This window comes from Xiphophorus hellerii, chromosome 7 (genome assembly GCF_003331165.1).
Source record: "Xiphophorus hellerii strain 12219 chromosome 7, Xiphophorus_hellerii-4.1, whole genome shotgun sequence".
NCBI classification, from domain to species: Eukaryota; Metazoa; Chordata; class Actinopteri; order Cyprinodontiformes; family Poeciliidae; genus Xiphophorus; species Xiphophorus hellerii.
In genome coordinates, this window is record NC_045678.1 from 21,795,084 (window position 1) to 21,815,787 (window position 20,704).

General features: G+C 38.5%; 2 protein-coding genes across 4 annotated transcripts in view; one reads left to right on the forward strand and one right to left on the reverse strand.

The window, feature by feature from the left end:
• LOC116723075 (E3 ubiquitin-protein ligase SH3RF3) overlaps positions 1 to 10,682 on the reverse strand; it is a 109,146-nt gene extending 98,464 nt beyond the window's left edge. The window contains exon 1 of one of the 2 annotated variants that reach the window (XM_032567631.1): positions 8,931 to 10,682. In XM_032567631.1, coding sequence (XP_032423522.1) covers positions 8,931 to 9,731 — 801 coding nt within the window. In that variant the 5' untranslated portion in view covers positions 9,732 to 10,682. The remainder of the gene's footprint in view (positions 1 to 8,930) is intronic. The other variant, XM_032567630.1, reaches the window with a different exon arrangement.
• An 8,720-nt stretch (positions 10,683 to 19,402) lies between these two features.
• Positions 19,403 to 20,704, forward strand: part of edar (ectodysplasin A receptor) — a 45,235-nt gene continuing 43,933 nt past the window's right edge. The window contains exon 1 of one of the 2 annotated variants that reach the window (XM_032568465.1): positions 19,403 to 19,656. The gene's annotated coding sequence lies outside the window, so the exon portion shown is untranslated. The remainder of the gene's footprint in view (positions 19,657 to 20,704) is intronic. The other variant, XM_032568464.1, reaches the window with a different exon arrangement.

Sequence of the window (20,704 nt, forward strand, 5' to 3'; positions counted from 1 at the left end):
TAAATTCAGGAGTTATATTTACTTACATGGACACCAGAATATAAAGTTCAGCGCCTTAGCATAAAGGCTGCCTCCAAAAACATTAATGAAATAATGGGATGCTCTTAGAGGTCCAGTTAGTACCATGATTAGATGCCATCTGTGCAATGTTAGTGGTATTATAACAAAGTGGAAGCAATGGGGAATGAAAGTAGCTCAGTCTCAAATTGGGAACCCATATAAAATCTCAGAGGGGTGTTAGCAGATCATAAGGCCAACAATGTGCTGCGGTCACCAGCTTTATACAGTAAATATCTACAGACCTCCAGCTTTCATGAGGTCTTGAGATTTGCTCAAAAGCAAAGCGTAGAGGGAATCATTGGATGGTTTGTTATGGTAAAGCAGCTGCATCTATTACCTAAATAATGAAATTGAATACCAAGCATAGGATTCACCGGTGTACTGCCCATTCTAATTAATGGTAAACACCTAAACTATGACCTCTATCAGAGGACCTGCACATTTTTTTGTTTCAATGTATGCAAAATATTAAATTATAAGAAAGGCTATAAGATCAGTTTCATAGCCTTTTAACAATACAAAAATGACAAAATCAGACCTTAAAATCTGCCAGTAAAAATCTGTTTGTTGTATCTCTAATCATGACACATTTTGTCTGTCAAATATTGGTTCAACTACTGACCAGTGACTTCTCACCTCTATCTCCACAGTAACCAAAAGATCGGGAGTGAAGGCTGGGGGGTTGTTAACCCCTAACCTAATGTGTTTGTGTGTGGTCATGTATGTATTTGTGCAACTGGGCACACCCGTGGGAATAGCAGTCAAGCTTGAAAGCTTGTTTAGATTTTAACACCTATTGTACACCAACCCCCAAGACTAGACACACAAAATCATTACACCTTCTTCTTGCCAACAGAGCTGTCTTTATCCACCGCCCTGCCGCCTATCTAATCCACCTCTGTCCAGTTTCATGCCTACATTAGTTAGGTGATGGATGCAGGATTAGACGCAAACAAACTGAACAAACCTCATGCCGCAAAACGACAGACACATCTAAAAGTTGCAGGACACCAGCCCCTGAGGGCTATAATTTTGTCAAACCCTGGTCTAATCAGTCTTAAATTTTACTAAAATCATTTCATAGTGGTTTTCTTTATGGAGGTTAATTGCAGCAGTATCACAGGTTAATATCATCTGTTTTTCAACCTGAGTTGCCCTGACCAGTGATGAGGTAACTGGACAGAAAATTTTATCTTTTTCTACTCAGTGAATGTACTACAACTAAGCCATAACAGATCACTCTAATTACGATCCTATACTGAGGTTGTTACAGAAGGAAGAAGATTCCTATGTTACCTATTTTTAGATCAATTAGGTTGTTAGAAATTGAGTCAGACAAAGAAAATAAGGCATGAAAGTAAACTGATTCCTACACTGTCATCAGGCTGCCCCAACAAAGAACTTCACCCTGTATTTTGGTTCTGGTCATTTTGTTTCTTTGCCTTTTTGTACATTTGGTGCTTTTGGTCATTCTGAACCCCACTTTTTCAGAGCAATCTTCCACAGGTTGTGGATTTTTGCCCACTTGGAGAAATTTAGGCAACATTTTTAATAGGGCATATTGACTGACGTCCAACAAAGGCTGCATGTATGACAGCAGAGATGCTCAGCTTTATTTTTTGTAAAGCTCAACCTCAGTCTCTTATGGAACATCTTGATATATTAAAATGTTGGAAACCTTTTGGAAATCTTACAGTTAAAGCAAGAGTCTACATTCTCTATGAAACACACAACAAGGCAAATGCTTAATAATACTAGATATGCTAACCATGCTAAATGCAATGAACATACTAATCTCTGAGGTAAGATGTTAAGAACAGTCCAGAAAGAAAGAAAAAGTTTTAAAACCGACATACTGGAATTGACAACAATCTGTATTGGCAGTACAAAGCTTTATAACAACATTTACATAGGAAATTGACTCCATTCTTTTAAAGGAAATGTCTCTAAACTAGTTGTTCTTGTATCTTTTTTTTCATAAAGCAGAAGCTAAATATTGTTCCTGAGCAGCTTCATGCTGAAACATTCAAAACACAAAAGCACAGGACTGAGAAACAAATGTACGAAGGAATTTTTACTAGAACACCAACACTTACAGATTTTACAGACGCACATAAAAGAAAACAACATCGATGTCCCAAGCGGCACAAAACACAATTTTTAAATGGCAGCAAACACATAATCATGTGTGTGACTGAAAGTGACTGGGGAAGATGTGTGTTGGAGGAGATCATTATGTGGTCATACTAAAATTAAAAACATTCCTGCACTTGGAAAGAGAAAGAGGATATGTAAAGTAAGTGAAGAGCATGGGTTTACGAAAGTATGTGCTCATTTATAACCATCTGTGTTGGAGTGTAAACACACACAGCAAAACAAATGAGTAAAAAGACAAAATAATTGTGTGTGTCTATTTATTTGGGTTTGAGTCCAACGTGTGAAATATTCATAAAGTGAGCAAATAGTGCAAAGGTGGTGACAAGAAAAATATTGAGTTCTTTACTGGAGAGATCTACAGACTGTGACACTAATCAAGGTGAATGAATGTGCAAGCAGATTTCAAATGAGAATCTGTGTCTATGTCGATAAAGAAGGAGAATAATGTTTGTAGTAGCGCAGATTGTGTTGAGGATGTTGATATTTAATGAAAACAACTTATGCTCATGAGGATATAGTTAATCACAAGTTGAGGTTAGGCTTTGTGTCTTCTTCTGTTTTGTGTCTGAACTACAATACACTAGGTTCAAAGGATTATTACAGGGATCTGAAGCAGACTATGTCCACTTTACAACCCCCGCCTAATCGCTGGGAATGACAGTGCAAAGCCATGTCTCACTCTGGAGATGAAAGCAGGTGGCGTCATTGCTGCTGTGGCTACCTCAGGCGTTGCCATGTCAACCTCAGGTAAATACAGGTATGGGAGAAGATCAAGGGGAAGGGTTGGGATCTCTGTGACAAACTGCTGCATTGCAAAATGAACAGAAAAACAGGTGGAACGCTTCACAATAATACTTTGTCTCTGACATTGATTGGTTGACAAAAGTGTGTTTACGTCTCAGGAATCAATTCCTTTATCATCCTCACTGATACTGACACTAGGGCTGACATAGTCTCAGTTTCTCAGTATATTTAAGATGGAAGATTTGCAAATTTCTACTTGCTGATGCCAGTGAAGAGATCTAAAAATACAGATTTTTGCTGTCACTGTAGAAAAGACACATTAAGGTGGTCTGGATGTGGTCTGTCTTCTAAATGTTTGATCACATTAGCTGCTATACTTATAAAATGTTTAACACTGTGAAACAAAGTGAAAAATTTCTTTCAATGCAAAATTGTTGAATCTAAGAATTTTGCATAATATACATCTGTCATTAGGCTTTAAACATGCAACAACCATTTTGAAGTTTGAAGTTGGATTTGATGAGAAACTTTGGGTTTCTCCACTCAGGTCATGACAGTATGTTCAGTTCATTTTTCCTGTATTCCCCTTCCAAATTAAAAATTTACGTTTTGATTTCTGAGAAAAAAATTGTATTTCCTTTTCTCCCAAAATCATGACAAGCAAAAGCTCTTGCAGCATGTCTGTTTAAAATTACCTGCCAACATCGTAGTACTTGAAAACTTTATTTACTGAAATATTTATTTAAAAAACTCCAAGAGTCTCTGTCCAACAGGGATCTGTTATACTCATATTGGTATAAAAGATGTATTATGTAAACCTTAGACCTCTCACTCAACAGACTTCACAAGGCCAAATACTTGCAAAGTAAAGAACAATCTGCAAGTAAAAACCAAGCTTTATTATTGTCTGCTCATTTTGCTAGTAGCACTGTGGGATAAGAAGAATTTTAACACATTGTTCAAAAATAAACTCTACCACATCCCAGTACAGGGAAAAAGTTAGATCATGACAGTGTACACTGATTCTATAAATACACTGCACAGTATTTTTTTCCATTCATCAGAGGCCAGCCAATGACAGCATTTCTCCAAACAAATCCACAAACCGGAAAGCGCTTTGAAAGTATCCACCTCTGTTGAAGTTACTGGTCTTGAAATGTGTTATGTCAGTGCTAAATATTTCACAGTTTGCCGACAGAAACCATGTGAGCAGTAGACAGAGAGGACACAGTGATATAGGAAAAAAGGCAGACAAAATGCTGAAACATGCTCCACCTAAAATAACTTCATCACAAGATTGTGGGTTAATACCTAATCAAATTTTACTAAAATCCAGTAACAGGTTTTCAGGCTTGACAGCTAAGACACAAACAAACACACCCCCAGGCTGTCAGAAATAAAAACAATGAACTGCTGGCATCAGAATAAAATAAAGCCCCATCTGTTAACAAAAACTAAGTGTTGCCCCTAGGAATACTGTGATTGACAAAATACCTTGTGCTGAATAGAACTGAACAAAGTCTTTTTTTGGAAAAGACAAGCGGATGATGTTGCCGCCATACACTTTGAAAAAGTATCCATAATTCCTGAAATTTTTCACACTCTCTCACTTCATCTACAAACTTTAATGTACTTTAGTGAGATTCTATATGATAGATCATCAAAAAAAGTACTTCATAATTCTTAAAAACATGCAGTGTCAGTATTAACTACCAGATTAAATACAGGTGTTCTGTGAAGGTCTGACAGTATGGCTGAATGATATATTGCAAATCTACCATCATCACAATCTTTGAAAGTGTGCACCGTATAAATATTGCAAATAACTGTATAAAAAATGATAAATGTTAATTAACTTCATAAGTACAATGCATTTTTTTCTCTGCATGCCAAAATTGGTTAAAGATTTTGTTTGTCTTTATTAGTAAGATTAAACTTTTTTTCCAATTAAACCTTTTATTTTCTGAATCCCCTATTGTTAGATCAATGCAATAAAGTGCAATATGAATTTGTGTATTTTTATTCCAAGACATATTGTCATTGCAACACACCGACCTTATGGCACATTTTGTTTCATCGCCCTGCCTGAGAAGTTTGCTGGATAACATTATTGAACAAAAACAGGAAACACACTGCACAGGCCAGGGGAAAACTTGTAGATGTTTACAACGACCCTAAACATACAGTCAGAGTTACAATAGACTGATTTAGATCAAATCCTGTTCATGTGTTAGAACGGCTCAGTCAAAGATCATATTCATTCTAAATAAATTGAGAATGTTTGGCCATATTAGAAAATTGCTACTCCATTCAGGCACACTGAGCTTAAGTAAGTTTGCAAATTAGTATGGACAAAGGTTCACAATTATGCAGCACTGTGTATTGGTAGTTAATACACTCTCAATAGAACACATTCAGGTTTGTGTTTGTAACCTGACAAAATGGGAATATACTGTATGCATGAATGCATTTGTAGGGCAACAGTAAATATTTATTCAGGTAACTATGCAGGCAATGCCACTCACTTAACCTTTTGATCTTTGCTACAAGATACCCTAGAAAGAAAGCCAAACCTGAGTTAATCAGAAGTGTATAACTCTTGGTCAGAACCTTGACTGTCCAGTAGATCTGCTCTGATATCTATCTCATTTAGCTCAAAGTTGATTTTCTGAGCTGCATTAGTAGCTTCTGTGATTGCTTTTTGTATAGTACTGCTCTGTGACCCCCGCTACACACAGGAGCCTTGAAAGTGGAATGAAAAAACAGGATCCCGCTTACACTGGATGCACTTTGAATGTTTTTGCCTCCTGCCTTACACTTGTAGGGTTGGTGTGTTCAGGTCCTTTTTCACTCACATACCTCATACACTCCATCCTCTCAGGGGGACAAGCATCTGACTGTATAAAAAGTTAAATATATCATCTGGACTGTAGACCATAAATGCAATATATTAGAACTTTGTTCATTGACCCATTCACATCGAAATGAGAGAAATGCTCACACGCAATGTCAATAAGAGAATTAGTAATAATGGTCAAGTAAGACTACAAACTTGACTTAGCAAAGCACAAATGACATATATATATAAGGGAATTTACTAACTGTCAATAAAAAGACTAGATTAAATTTAAAATCAACCATGTAAAATTGGTATTTTTATTTTAGCTGCTTTGATAGACTTTAACTGGTCAAAGCACAGTGTCTGCAGTAGAGGGTAAAAGAGCACAGCTGGAGGAATTGCTGCTCACGCTGCTGACTCAGCATGCCTTTCCCCTGCTTCCCTTTCCATGGCAACACATCCATTCTCATCTATAAACATTCATACTTGATTCAGAATGCTCTGTTTTTCACCTGTCTGATTCCTTCACAAACTATGTCTGTATACGCAGCCATATTAGATGAGTGTTTCACACAACAGCAAAGTTAACACCTATAAAAAGATCCCTGTTCTTTAAAGGAATCTACAAACCAGAATGCATGGGCACACACACTCCACACTTAAGGGGGAAATAATTTACACTTTTATCATGAAGCTTTGGTCCTGAGAGTGTCTGGAGGAGACTTGGGAAAATAGACTACAGGCAGAGGGGTTACTGGGTTAAAGGCATGTGTGTACACTTGTGAGTGAGGCAATAAAATCTAAGTTCACACTAGAGTACTTCCCAAAGAGGCCCTAAAGTAAGAACATTAACTAGATTTTGTTACATGTATGATCAGGATAGTTTACAGTTGTTGAAGTGGGGTTATGTTAAAAGCTATTATCTTACATATAGTAAATAACTCCCATATTATCTTCCTAATATAAACCCAGATCCAACAATACCAGATGCTGAAGCTACCAGCTAACTTTACGTCTACCATCTTACAACAGCTCAAGTCTCAAATACATTGTAACATTTACACACTATTTTATTAACCTTTTTACTGCTGTCAAGTTTTCAGCGTGAAAAGTATATATTGACACAGAAGCAAATAATTGATCACACAAGAAAGTGAGGTTGGACATAAACATGTGAAGAAATTTAGCAATTAGCAGGGCAATTAGAAGAAATCTGCAAAGTTGATCATCATGTGACTTTAACTGGCTAAGTAAACATAACCAATCATGAGGAGCTGGTATAAAGGTAAAAGCTTTAAGCTTGGATACCCTGTATTACAGGTTCCGAAAATCACAGAAAAACAGCTGACTTATGATTACATTTGCTGTAATTTATTTAATAACATTTCACTGTATATCCAATGTGCTTGAAACGCAAAAGAAGCGTGCATCAACAACTAAAACCTTATCAAATATTGTTTTTCAGTTTTCATTTTTCTTTTACGAGCAAAACTAAAATTCTTTTTGGATTTTTGTTCACTGTGATGAATGAATGACTCTTCCTGCTGCACCTCATCACACTAAAACACTACACTGCTTCAGTCAATGACTGGATGCCTGATAAGACTGCTGCAGAGCAGGAGTCAGAGGTAAGAAAGCTAGAGACAATGCCTTTACTTGGCAAACAGTTCACTTCCCACTCACTGGATCACAACAAAAACCTAGTGAGTTTTCTAGAATGCTATTTATCTAATGATGTTTTTGTTGTTGTTCCAGAAACAACCAAATGTGCACAGATCAGGTTTTTTCTGGGCTCCCAGTTTTCTTTAAATCAAATTTTCATGCCAACTTAGGTTTTCACTGGTTCATTTTTTTCAACACAAAAAAGATAAAGAAAAAAAACATGTTATACAAGTTCTTTGGCACAGCCAGTAATCCAACATTAACCTAACATATGCTTCAAAATATATATTGCATAGCTTTTGGCTTTTAAGATATTTCTACTGAAATAAAAAAAATAAAAAAACAGAAAATAACCAAATAACCACTATTGCATTCACAGTCTGAAATTTAAGGGACTTTTTGGTACTAAAAAAGTCAGAATTTTCTGGATTGACCTGATGATCATCAATGATGGGGCAAATTGGACAGTCCAATTGATCAGTGAATCGCTATTTACACTTTGCAAAGCTTCCACTGTTGGAGAGAGAAATTTATCATCTTCTGCTCATTTTAGATTTGTATCAGAGGCCATTATTGTCACTGACAAATACAATCAATGACCAGAAGTATTTCTACCTCGTCACAAGAATCTGACTTGTCCTTAAAGATAAAATAGCAATTAACATTTTTGCAGCTCAATGCCGCTCGCATCACATTGTGCTGTCTCATTGCCACATTGCAGCCACATTCTTCAACATGCCACATTTTCCAATACGCCACAGCCACAAGACAATGCGCTGGCTGCACTGCACAGGAAGTAAACATGACTCCCACTCCACTCTGTCTGAGTGTGGGAAATGAAACCTCACAATGACACTGACCTTTTTGGTCGGTCCTTACAGAATAGTCTTATTCTCATTTTCAGGTTAGTTCAGTAACCCAAGCAAAATAATGTTATAATGCGAAGTGGAAGAAAAATGATACATGCATTTATATACTGTATATATATATATATATATATTTTTTTTTTTAATTTTTTTTTTAATGTGTCATTTCCAGTCATTTCCTTCACAAGTCAATTCATTTATGCAATTACAGCTGCAGGTATTTTGGGTTATGTCTTTGCCAGCTTTGCATTTGAAACACTGACATTTTGTACCATTCTTTGTAAAATAGCTTAATCTCAAAAAGATTGGATGTAAGGAATCTGTGAACAGCAATCTTCAAAGTTTGTCAATAATTCCCAAATGAATTTAGATCTGGACTTTGAATGAAGACATCCTACTTGAGAGACACTCTGCAGCAGTTGCTGCTTATAACAGTGACGGATTTGCTTGTTCAAAAAGTTTGTTCAACCGAATTCTGCTGCTACAGTATGAAGTCCATGAAGTTGGGTTTCGTGTTTTATGTTGTGCATAGGATTAAAAGTACAAGATATCTTGCTTTAGTCAAACCAGCAGATTTCGTGCATGAACGGAAAGTGACCAACCTTGACAGGGGAGCTCCTGGTGGCCACGGGCAGCTCTCTAATTGCAGTTCCCGGAGGGGAGGCGGATATCCCGGCAGCGTACCCCTGCAGCGAACCTCCGGCTAGAGACTGCCGGCCACCTCCTCCTCCTCCTGCGCTCCCTCGCTGCGGCCGCTGCTTGATCCCGTCCAGGAGGCGAACCAGAAGGATGTTGGCCGGCAGGTCGTCCACCCCGCAGTCCACCAGGATGCGGCACTCCGGGCAGCGGAGTTCGTTCCTGGAGCTGACGATGTTCTCCAGGCAACGGCGGCAGAAGGTGTGCTGGCACGGCAGCACCTTGGCCGTGGTGTCCAGGCGCTCCAGGCACACCGAGCACTCCAGCAGATCCAGTAGCGACGAAGAGTCGTCCATGTCGGCGGAGAGGGTGAGCATCTGGGCTTCAGTGTGCGTGGATGCACCGCAGGGACTTTTTCTGGGGAAAACAGAACATTCTGGGAGGTGAACCCGGGTGGTGTGGAAGGTGCCCACGGACGCACTTCGATGTTGTCCAGCCCCCTTTTTTTGCCAATACGCAGCTCCTGCTGTGTTTTGAGTGCTCTCCGCTCTTCTGGGTCTCCGTCTGTTTCTCTCAGCGTGTTTCTGTTTCTCACTGCCTCCTCCTCCTCTTCTCTCCAGCAGCTGTGCAGAAAGCGGTGAGGTCACGCTCTCATCATCATTTTCCGCGCGCCCATCAACAATTGCGGCGTGCGCGCTCATGCACCCGAGGCAGAAAGCCCTAAAACCATCACTCGCATGCATGCGGCGGGCAGCTGCACGGCCCATCAGTAATTAACGCCAATTGATGTTTTTGCGCACAAACTGTCCAAAAAGACGAGTTTGGTGTCACACCAGTCTCACCTGCTCACAGTCGCAATCTGACCATAACACATGCAGTCTTCAGATATTTGCTGTAAAATGTAAATAAAATGTGCAGTTTTTGTCCAGTTTGGTTTTGTCTCCATTAAACAGCACCGAGCTAGATGCACCATGTGTATTAACATAAGTAACATAAAAGGATTTAGTTTCAATTATGGTTTAAGCCTTCTTCCTTTTTGCTGTGTGACAGAAGACATCCTTTTGATTACCTTAGTAACCAAAACCAACTGACGACTTCGACGAAAAGAGTGGTTTGTTGCGCCACCTGGCGGGCATGTCCCATGGTCCCTAAGCAGTTTCTTCAATTTTTTTTTCATTTAAAGGCCCTTTTATGCCATTTTGAGATGGAATTACAAGACTACACAGTGAAAGTATCGTGAATATTTCCTCAGTCTTCAGAATCAACATATGAAAAGGGGATGGATGGAAAAAATAACCAAACACACCATTTCTATTCTTTCATAATAGCAATATCCTCCTAGTTTGAATTGCCATTTCAAATTAAACACTGTAACTATAGAAAAAAAACATGATCAGAACAAGAACTTAATCTCCATTCATGGACTGCAAGCCTGTTTAAGGATTATTAAATGCCGTGAACAGAGCAAAACATTGAACACAAGTGTCAATAAAACATTGGCATCCCTGATAAAGATGTGTTAAAAGTGTTAAAAAGATTAATCCCTTATTAAAGTTGAATAATATTTAGCATTTCTGTGTGGAGGTCAGTTTAAACTACCTTTTTTCTTTTAACAAAAGTTCTGATGTTACATGTGTTAGCACCCCTAACAAATCCTATGAAGGTACCTTACTGAGCTAACTTTAACCATCCTTTTTTTTCTGGGCTACATGAGATGACACTTACAGAGGGCACTTTCTTTTAGCTACTCCTTGAAATGAGAAAGACAACAAAAAACTACACAAAAAAGCTGTCGTATGTTGAAGTCAGAAAATAGTTATAGGATATAACAATTAATAGTTATAGGATATAACAATTATCCTAAACAACCCCATATCTGTAGAAAGGATTATCAAGCGAATAATAAATAGTAAGACAGGTAAAACATGTCTGAGCTACACCAAAGATTGGCATGTTTGAGGTCCCAAAATCTGCACAAAAATAAAATATTTTAAGGCTTTTCAACACTTTAATATGATGGTTGGTATTTATTGTGGAGGGTACTATTGTTGAAATATACTAAATGAAACTATTGTTTTCTCCCTTGTTGTCTCATTTTATCCTTCAGTGTTTTTATTTATTTTTTATAAGCCATACCTTAAGGCATTCATGTACATGTGTTGACATTATGGGGTCACAATAATCCAAAAAAGAAAAAAAAAGTTCCTCTCAATAAACACAATGAAAGATAACAAGCATGACAAACCCATTTTTTTTTTAATATATTTTTTTCTCCGAAAAGTTTTTGCGGCTCGTATTTTTTCCACAGTAGGCAGACAGGAAAGAGGGTGAGGAGAGGGGGGAAGACATGCGGCAAAGGTCGTCGGGACCGGGAGTCGAACCTGCGACGTCCGCGTCAAGGACTAAGGCCTCCAAACGTGGGGCGTGCTAACCCCCTGCGCCACCACAGCACGCCCCGACAAACCCAATTTAAATGGTGACGCTTGAAAATTTCAGGGGACGTTTACCATAAATACTAGACATACTAAAAAGGAAATCTCTGCCAATTCATAAGTCTCAATAAGGTAAAGCTCTACATTTCACAATATAATTGTGTTACTACTAAAATTAAGAGAGTATTGTTGGCAGATGATGAGAGTGATATTAAGTTGAAGTAATGCACTCTAATGTGTTGGGAAGAAGACAGTGTGTGTGTTGGTTGGCTTACAGTCATGACTATATCCCTGCTTTGCTCGTCCACCTGTTCAGACTTGCAATGCTCCCATATTTAGGAGGGGTAGGGACTAATCAGGGCAAATGTCTGCGTGTGTAGGGGTGCATGTATGTGTGTGTGTATGTGAGACAGAGAGAAAGAGACTTATAAAGACGCCTTCCTGGTTGAGGGGTGGGCCCGCTATTTACCACCCACAGTGAAAATCCGAGGGTGGACTGCTTTAGTCATACAGTGAGAAGGGAGCTTGTCTGTTGATTACGCATTGGAGCTTGTGTATACAGAAGAGGCGACTGTCTACACTAAAGCCAAGTGTTTTTAAAGTTTTGTTGATTGATGCTATAATGACACTTTTTACTATTACATTATGGTTAAAAGGTGTTTTTACCCTCACAGATTTCTTATCTTTTTCTCTGTTGTCACACGTCAATGTTTTAAATCCTCAAATGTATTAAAAAAAGATACAAACAAGAAAAAAACAGATTTTCAAATTATGACTTCATTTTTTTAAGGAACATTAGCTATCCAAACCAACTTGTCCCAGTGTGAAAATATAACGTAATTCACCCTTTATTAAACCGTGAATTACTTGTTATTTGCACATTCCTATGGTTAAGTTTTGCTGACCACACCTAGGCTTAATTATTGCCTGACTCATCACTTAAATAAAACCTACCTGACAAATTGAAGTAGATTAAAATGCTGAAAGATCTCAACAAGAAATGACAAAGTCTATGGTATCTATCAGTCTGGAAATTGTTACATTGCCATAAAACTAGACCAAACTTGGATTATGCAGCAAAATGATGATCCACAAGCCTACCAGAACATCCATCTCTGAATGGCTTAAAGAAAAGAATGTTTTCAAGTACCTTACTCAAAGTCTGTAATTCAGTGTGATTGAGGTACCTTAACACATGCTCAGCACATTTTCAGATACTTATTTTACCTTTATTTCAGTTCTAAACTTAAATTATGCCTCAGCAATGCTGAGGCACAGCCATACAGGGACTGGACTTACAAATGTATTACAGTAATAGAGCCAGTGGTGGCAGGGGGGTCTTAAATACTCCTTGAACTTTTCCATCTCACCTGGAAGAAGAGCACCTCTCTGATTTTATCTGCAGAAACCAGTCATTTTTGGGGGAGGATTTTTTTAAATTTCTTTTTAGCTGCATAACATAGCAACATGACAACAAATCAACCATTAAAAGCATGTGAGTTACTGTTGCGAGAGCTCGCTGTCGAACGCTCATCGCTGCAGCGACCCACGAGCTCTGGCAGCAGGCCCAAACTTACGGTGTGCATCGTTCTCCTCTGTTTGCTCTCTTTATCGTTCCCCCTCATGTCTTTGCACTCACAGTGTTTCATCTGTCTAATACAATTCTCCACGGCCAGTGATTCAGAATTAGAGTGCAGCTATGATGAGAGGTGGACAACAAAAAATATTACTGGATGAAAATTCCCTTTAGTCCATTTCAGCAAAGGTAAGCAAAAGGATTCCCGTAGGATGCAATGCGATTATAAAACGATGCATACTGTTTAACTGGCACACATGTTGAGTTTGGACCAACATCTGTTGTTAATGCACTTATTATGATTTAATGGTACAGAACATGCACTGAACATAATGTTCTTTAACAAAGAATTTTTAAACATTTTATCATGATAAATCAACACAGCGCTGGATAAATAGAAAGTGGAGGGAATCTGGTTTTCCCCCAAAAAATCTGACACAGCTAAGTAAAATTCAGACTGACAGAAACAAGGCTGTCAAATCGCGGCATCTGCCCTTCTGAACAACTCCAGCAGGCAAGGTCAATGAAAAGTCTTGCCCAGCAGAGGCAGACAGAGCAGGAATCAAACCAACGACCCACCAGTTTCCAGGTGAACTCCTTGAAACTTGCCATTGCCAGTCAAAACAATGCATGATTATCACTCTTGCTGCTCAAAGTGCTAAAATGTTTCCAGTTTAATTTTGTTTTCTTTCATCTTGTAGTGTGATTAATGAGTGCCGCACATAGTCCTCTACTGTTGGCAAGATAATAAAGTTGTAGTCTCATGAGTTTTAAAACTTCTGTTCCAAATTGTGTTGCTTAATGGACTGAAATGGTATCATTGTTTGTACAACTGCTCATTATTCGTCAGATGGCAGTTATCCTTTGGGAAATATTTGTTAGAGAAAATTAGCAAGAATATCTAATGCTATTTGTCAGTTTTCTCAGGCAAAGCAACACAGCTTTAGTTGTACAGAAGCTTTTGTTCAAAAGATAATACCAATAAAAAGTACATATCAAACACCAAGAAATATGCTAAGGAAAATAATAGAAATGTATGCATATAAGAAATGAAGTAATAGCTCTCTTTTCCTAAAAATACACTTTTTATGACTGTCTGTCTTAGTCTTTATGCATACAAATGTTTTATAACCCCATATCATTCTCATTACAAAGAGTTTGGGAAAAATTAAATGCATAACAAATTAATATAATATGCATGTGTGTGTGTGATAACTACGAACGGGCAGGGATGGGATGGTTCTGTTTTCAGGTGCCAACACCAGACACCTCCTCTCTTTCATTCGCCAATGTCTTTCGTTCATGCAAAAGTAGGTTAGGTGACACGACAGTTTCCATGGCAACCACTTTTTTGCTTCCACTTTGAAGGGTAGTTAGCGGCTGTACGTGTGTGTGTGTGTGGGGGTGTGGGGGTGTACGTGTGTGTGTGCATTCTCACAGACAGTCTCTGTGTGGCCTGGTCTTAAAGAGGGTAATAACAAGGTCAGAGAGTCTGTGGAAGACTGGCTGAAGGATGCTCTTCTTATTGTGTTTTCTGACACAAGGAAAACATCTTGTTGTGTCAGGCAAATATAAAAATTATATATGTTTTTATTTTTATTCTATATATATGTTTTATTAACAGGTGAACCACATTTACCACAGGATTTTGTTAATGTTGACCCCACTGCAGCACCCATTCAAAAGCAGCTGCTATGTTCCTTGTGAAAAACTTTGATGTTCTGTATAAATCCTGGTGGATAACTAAAATTCAAAGTGTGAGAATATTTTATTACAATTTATAAAACAGGCTACAGTGTTATTACTATATTCTTTTTACATCTAAATTAAATATTATAAACTCTATTGTTACAACTAATCTCGAATTCCCTTAATAATAATAATAATAATAATAATAATAATAATAATAATAATAATAATAATAAAAAACTCAGCAACTTAGAAAATTGGAACAAGGAGAACATGGCATGAACCATGAGTAGAGTAATGAATGAGTGCAGCAATGAATTAAAAACCAGGAGCCTAAATACTTGGGCAGAGGTGGAAAATGACAAAGAGTTGTGGCAGAAGGAAAGCAGGGCATCTCAGGGAGAGAAACTAATTAACACAAAGGGAGCTGAACTAAGTCTGAAAGAGATCTACAAACCAATGGGAAAAGACCCACACAGATCTAGGAGAAATTAATCCTGTAGAACAAAAGGGAAATTATCAAAACCCAAACACCTACGGATCATGACAAGAACATGAAGCATGGGTTTTCAAAATTATTTACAGAGATAACTGGGAAAATTTGACACAGATTTGTATTTTTTCTCTATGATTGTGATAAATAAAAAAGAAAAATCACTTTACCCAACTGCCTTAAGAAGTCATCTAATTATCAAATATAATTCTTTACATGTTTGTAGGAGAACCTTGGTGAACAAACATAATTATGAAGCTCAAGAAAAGCATGATTAAGTTTTAAAACAATACCCCAAGCTTTGATTATCTGACAAAGAACTATTACATTCAAAAATAGTGTGAAAGTATATCTATGCGTTGGAATGACCCAGCCAAAATTTAAACCTAATTTCACTTGAAAATATGTGTAGCAAGCCTATATTGCAAAGAAAAAATGGGCAAACAAGATGTAAAGCAAAGCAACATACCAGTGGTATATTGAAACAGAAGTTGAAAAGTCTTGGTTCAAAGGGCTGAATACAAATCCATGCCACACCTTTTCAGAATTTTTGTGTAATCCTTTTACAACCCCTGGCAAAAAGTATGGACTCACCAGTCTTGGATGAGCACTCATTCAGACATTTCATGCTGTAAAACAAACTCAGATCAAAAACATGATACAATATTAAGGTCGTTCCAAAGTGCAACTTGTTGGCCGTCAGGAACACTCAAAGAAATGAAGAGAAAACATTGTGGAAGTCAGTGAATGATACTTTAATTGACCAAACACAGGGAAATAAATATGGAATCACTCAATTCTGAGGAAAAAAGTATGGAATCATGAAAAACGCATAAACAAAAGACCATTCAAAATACATCACTAGTATTTAGTTGCACCACCTTTGGCTTTTATAACAGCTTTCAGTCTGTGAGGCATGGACTTGATGAGTGACAAACAGTATTCTGCATCAATTTGGTGCCAACTCTCTTTGATAGCAGTTGCCAGATCAGCTTTGCTGGTTGGACCCTTCTTGTGGACCATTTTTTTCAATCTCCACCACAGGTTTTCAATTGGGTTGAGATCTGGACTATTTGCAGGCCATGACATCGACTGAATGTGTCTTTCTTCAAGGAATGCCTTCACTGTTTTTGCCCGATGGCACGATGCATTGTCATCTTGGAAAATTATGTCATCATCACCAAACATCTGTTCAATTGAAGGGATGAGAACACTGTCCAAAATGTCAATGTAAACTTGTGCATTGATAGAAGAATTAACCACAGTCATCTCCCCAGTGCCTTTGCCTGACATGCAGCCCCATATCATCAAGGACTGTGGAAATTTGGTTGTTTTCTTCAGGCAGGCCTCTTCATAAATCTCACTGGAACGGCACCAAACAAAAGTTCCAGCATCATCACCTTGTCCAATGCAGATTCTTGACTCATCACTGAAGACAACTTTCATCCAGTCATCCACAGTCCATGATTGCCTCTCCTTAGCCCATTGGAGTCTCGTTCTTTTATGTTTAGGTGTCAATGCTGGTTTTCGTTTAGCTTTCCTGTATTGAAATCCCATCTCCTTTAGGCGATTTCTTACGGTTCGGTCACATACATTGACTCCAACTTCCTCCCATTTATGCTTCATCTGTTTAGTTGTACTTTTTCGGTTTTCAAGACAAATGGCCTTAAGTTGTTTGTCTTGACGCTTTGATGTCTTTCTTGGTCTACCAGTACGCTTGGCTTTAACAACCATTCCATGCTGTTTGTATTTGGTCCATATCTTGGATACAGCTGACTGTGAACAGCCCACATCTTTAGCAACCATGCGTGAAGGGTTACCTTCCTCAAGAAGTTTCACAATCCTCTCTTTTGTTTCAAGGGACATTTCTCTTGTTGGAGCCATGGTTCTCACCACTCCACTTCGTCCAGCAGCCCTCCAAGGTGTCATGACTGCAGGTGTTTTGAACTGCACACTAACGGGCACATCTAATCTGGGGCAGGTGTCCATTTAGGGAAAGGAAATAGACTGGGTGTGTCCTTTTTTTCTACCTCCAATTTGAGTGATTCCACACTTTTTTCCTCAGAATTGAGTGATTCCATATTTATTTCCCTGTGTTTGGTCAATTAAAGTATCATTCACTGACTTCCACAATGTTTTCTCTTCATTTCTTTGAGTGTTCCTGAAGGCCAACAAGTTGCACTTTGGAACGACCTTAATATTGTATCATGTTTTTGATCTGAGTTTGTTTTACAGCATGAAATGTCTGAATGAGTGCTCATCCAAGACTGGTGAGTCCATACTTTTTGCCAGGGGTTGTAAAACTTTAAGCCCTTTTCCTTCCATTGCACAACTGTTTGTTGCAGTTTTTATTGACCTGTCACATAAATCTACATAAAATATTTTAGTGTATGTGATCGTAACATTACAAAATTTAAAAATATCTCAAGAGCCACGCATGCTTCCATAAGGCAGCGTGCAATAGTGTCTCTGGTGGTCAGTGCTAAAAAGGTGCAGCTGGAGGAATGCAGAAGGCAGGATGTTGGAGGATGGTGAAGGATCAGTGTGGCCCAACTGTAAACAGGATCAAAACTGGTACAAGTCTTTAATTGTATCTCTTTCATTGTTGTTTGTGAATTGTATCACTTGGTCTCCCCACAAACTCCTTCGTTCACATTCTTTTACAAAGTCTAATACTGGTGTTGCGATACCATCACTCAATCGTTATTAAAGTTTACATGTTAATGTGTGTTTCTGTCCAGCTTTCAGACACCCTATTCCTAAGAGGAACTCATCTCTCGTGTCATCCTCTGCTCATCCTCTCTTTTCATCTTGTTTTGGCTTCTCTTATCGTTTATAGTAAGGAAGCTTAGGATTGACTTCAATAGGGCTCAACAGAACGGGGAAGAGAGAAAGATGGAGAAAAGTTGGAGGAGAGAAGATTGAAACTGAGAGTGAGGTATTGTCAGTAAAAAAAAAAAAGAGAATCTTTTGAGAAGAGAAAAAAAATAAAAACAAAAAAGTCAGAGCAATAGGAAAGAAGGTGACTGACACACACAAAGAGAAAGAGTAAGTAATTACAGGACTCCCAGTGCTTTCAAAGCCCTCCTTTTATCTAATTCTTCCTGTGGATGAGAAAAGAGGAAGTGGTGTGAAGGATGAGGAGGAGGAGGAGGAAGAGTAAAGTCCAAGCTTTATTCCAATTCAAACACCAGGCACCGTGTCGGCAGCATCAAAGACTCACTCAAACTAATTGATGCCTTCTGTTTCAAAGGCATTTATCATCTGAAGGTGAGTCTTTAAGTGGATGGGAAGGCGATTCACGTAAAGCACTTAAATGGTGATAATGCATGAGAAATGTTGTGATTATTGTTTATCCTGCGACACACAGCTGGGGTGTTGTTTGGCACCTGTCATGCTTTGCTGTGTATAAACAGTAATAACCCCAGGATGCAGTATTACTGTCGGAGTAAAATAAAGCAGCTGAGACTGAACTGAACCATAGTTGTTATTAAATTACAACAGATGAAACTAACGCTGTCAGAAGGAAGCTTTTCCTGGTCTTCCGAGAAGAAAACGCTTCTACTGAAATTTGTGCCTGCGAAATATGTGATGATGAATCAATACCACGTTTTAAAAGACATCATTTGTCCACGAGGTTGGTAGCTGTATATATAACAAAATCTATTTTCATTACATCTTTAAGAATGGACAGAGAATCACAGAACTGAATAAATATGGTCTGCTCACCCGTGTCTTTAAATTGTTTTGTTTTCTTAATTCATATAAGCTAGCTAGATAAATAAGTCCATTCATTTCAATAATTAAATAACATTTTAAATGTATGCTAACATAGTGACACATTACAAGTGCTTATTTCTGGTTATCTTGATGATTATGGCTTACAGCTAAGAAAACTGAAAAAAGAACATTATATAAACCCAACAGAAGGGATTTTTAAAACAGAAATATTTTGGCATAAACCATCATGGAGAAGACTGCGTGACTTTATAGATTTTCAGCAGTAACTGACACCCTCCACAATGACTGTAAATCACAAAAGACCATTGTTAAAGAAGTTGGCTGTTCATAGATTGTTGTATCCAATACAAAATGTATTTCCCTGAATGTAATTCCTTCCAATTTAAAAGAAGAGCCAGTTCAGTCAAACGAACACTAGATGGCAGAGTCGAATCGTAACTCGCGCCATGCTAATTGACAGTCTACCTGGCACACATTAATCGGTTTCTCTTTCAGGGCGGAGAAAACAAATCACAAACTCTGTTTTTTTTCTCTTTTTTGCTCACCAAGGAGGAGCTTGAAGACACGCCGACATGCGCCAAAGTGGAGGCTAAGACGCTGCATTATCGCTGCACGGAGTTTAACTTCTATGAACACAACCAGTCGGTCGGCGATGCTCACCCGACGCCACGCAGGAGATTAAACACCGATCACCAGGTCCGCTGATAGCGCAGAGCAGCAGGAGAAACCACGCCGGTGCCCCGAAAGCCACGCAGCTCCAGGTAAGAACTCCACTCTGAGGAATGCACGGACAGATTGCTACAGACTTCGGGGAAATTCCTGAGCAACACTTTTTTACGCCAGATAAACATGTGCTTTAGTGTAAAATGACCTCATAGAAAACAAATACATTAGAGCAAACTAATAGGAGTCTGTCAGAATACTGATTAACACTGATAAATCAGCAACATCCTCAAAAGGACAATTTATTCAATTACTTACAGGTCTGGGTCTGTCTGTTTTGTAAACGTGAAGTAAAATTTGAAGAGCCTTTGTTGTGAAGTCAATACAGAAATTAATTTGCAGTGTTTTTCTTTGCACAATATCATCCACAGTGAATCTTTTGAAAAGTGTGAAGCAAGCATCCTAAACACTTCTGAAGTATGTGGAGGGTGCATGTTGGTACAAAAGTTTTAGCCCAAGGAGGTAGAATAATTTTCACATCACTAGTTGTATAGTTTATAGGCCTCATTGACTTTGTGACAAGGTTGTGATTTAAGATCCTAAAATATAGAGCTAGATGTTATCTTTGTTTCTTGGTTTGTTAGAAAGTGATTTTAATGATCTCTTTTTTTGGTATACATGAGGTCGTAACTGTTTTATTAGTTTCTTTTTTTTATTATTATTTATTTTGTTTACTTTTTTAAGATTATGCATTTGAGCTGGTTGCACAGCTTTCTGTTCTGTCTACATAATTGTTTTCATGGTGCCGCCTGACTGTCCCGGGCCCCGGGCCCCCCGGGGGAAGTCCTGCCCGCAGACAGGCAGCTCAAGCCGGCTGGGGGACATGTCAGGTCCTGCTGCACTTCTGAAGTCTGCTTGCTTGCTTGGCTTTGAACTGGAGCTCCTGGAGGAGGAAATCAATCCGTCTCTATCCACACTGCCTCACTGACTCCCCCTGGAGCCCCCCCAGCGCAGCCCATCACTGCTGCCACAATGATCTTTCAAGTTCACGAGTAGAAAGTCAAAAGGAGACAGAGGAAAGGAAAAAAAAAACAGGAGGGAGTGTAACTCATCTTCAAAAGACGTTAATATGGTTTCTGGGGATTA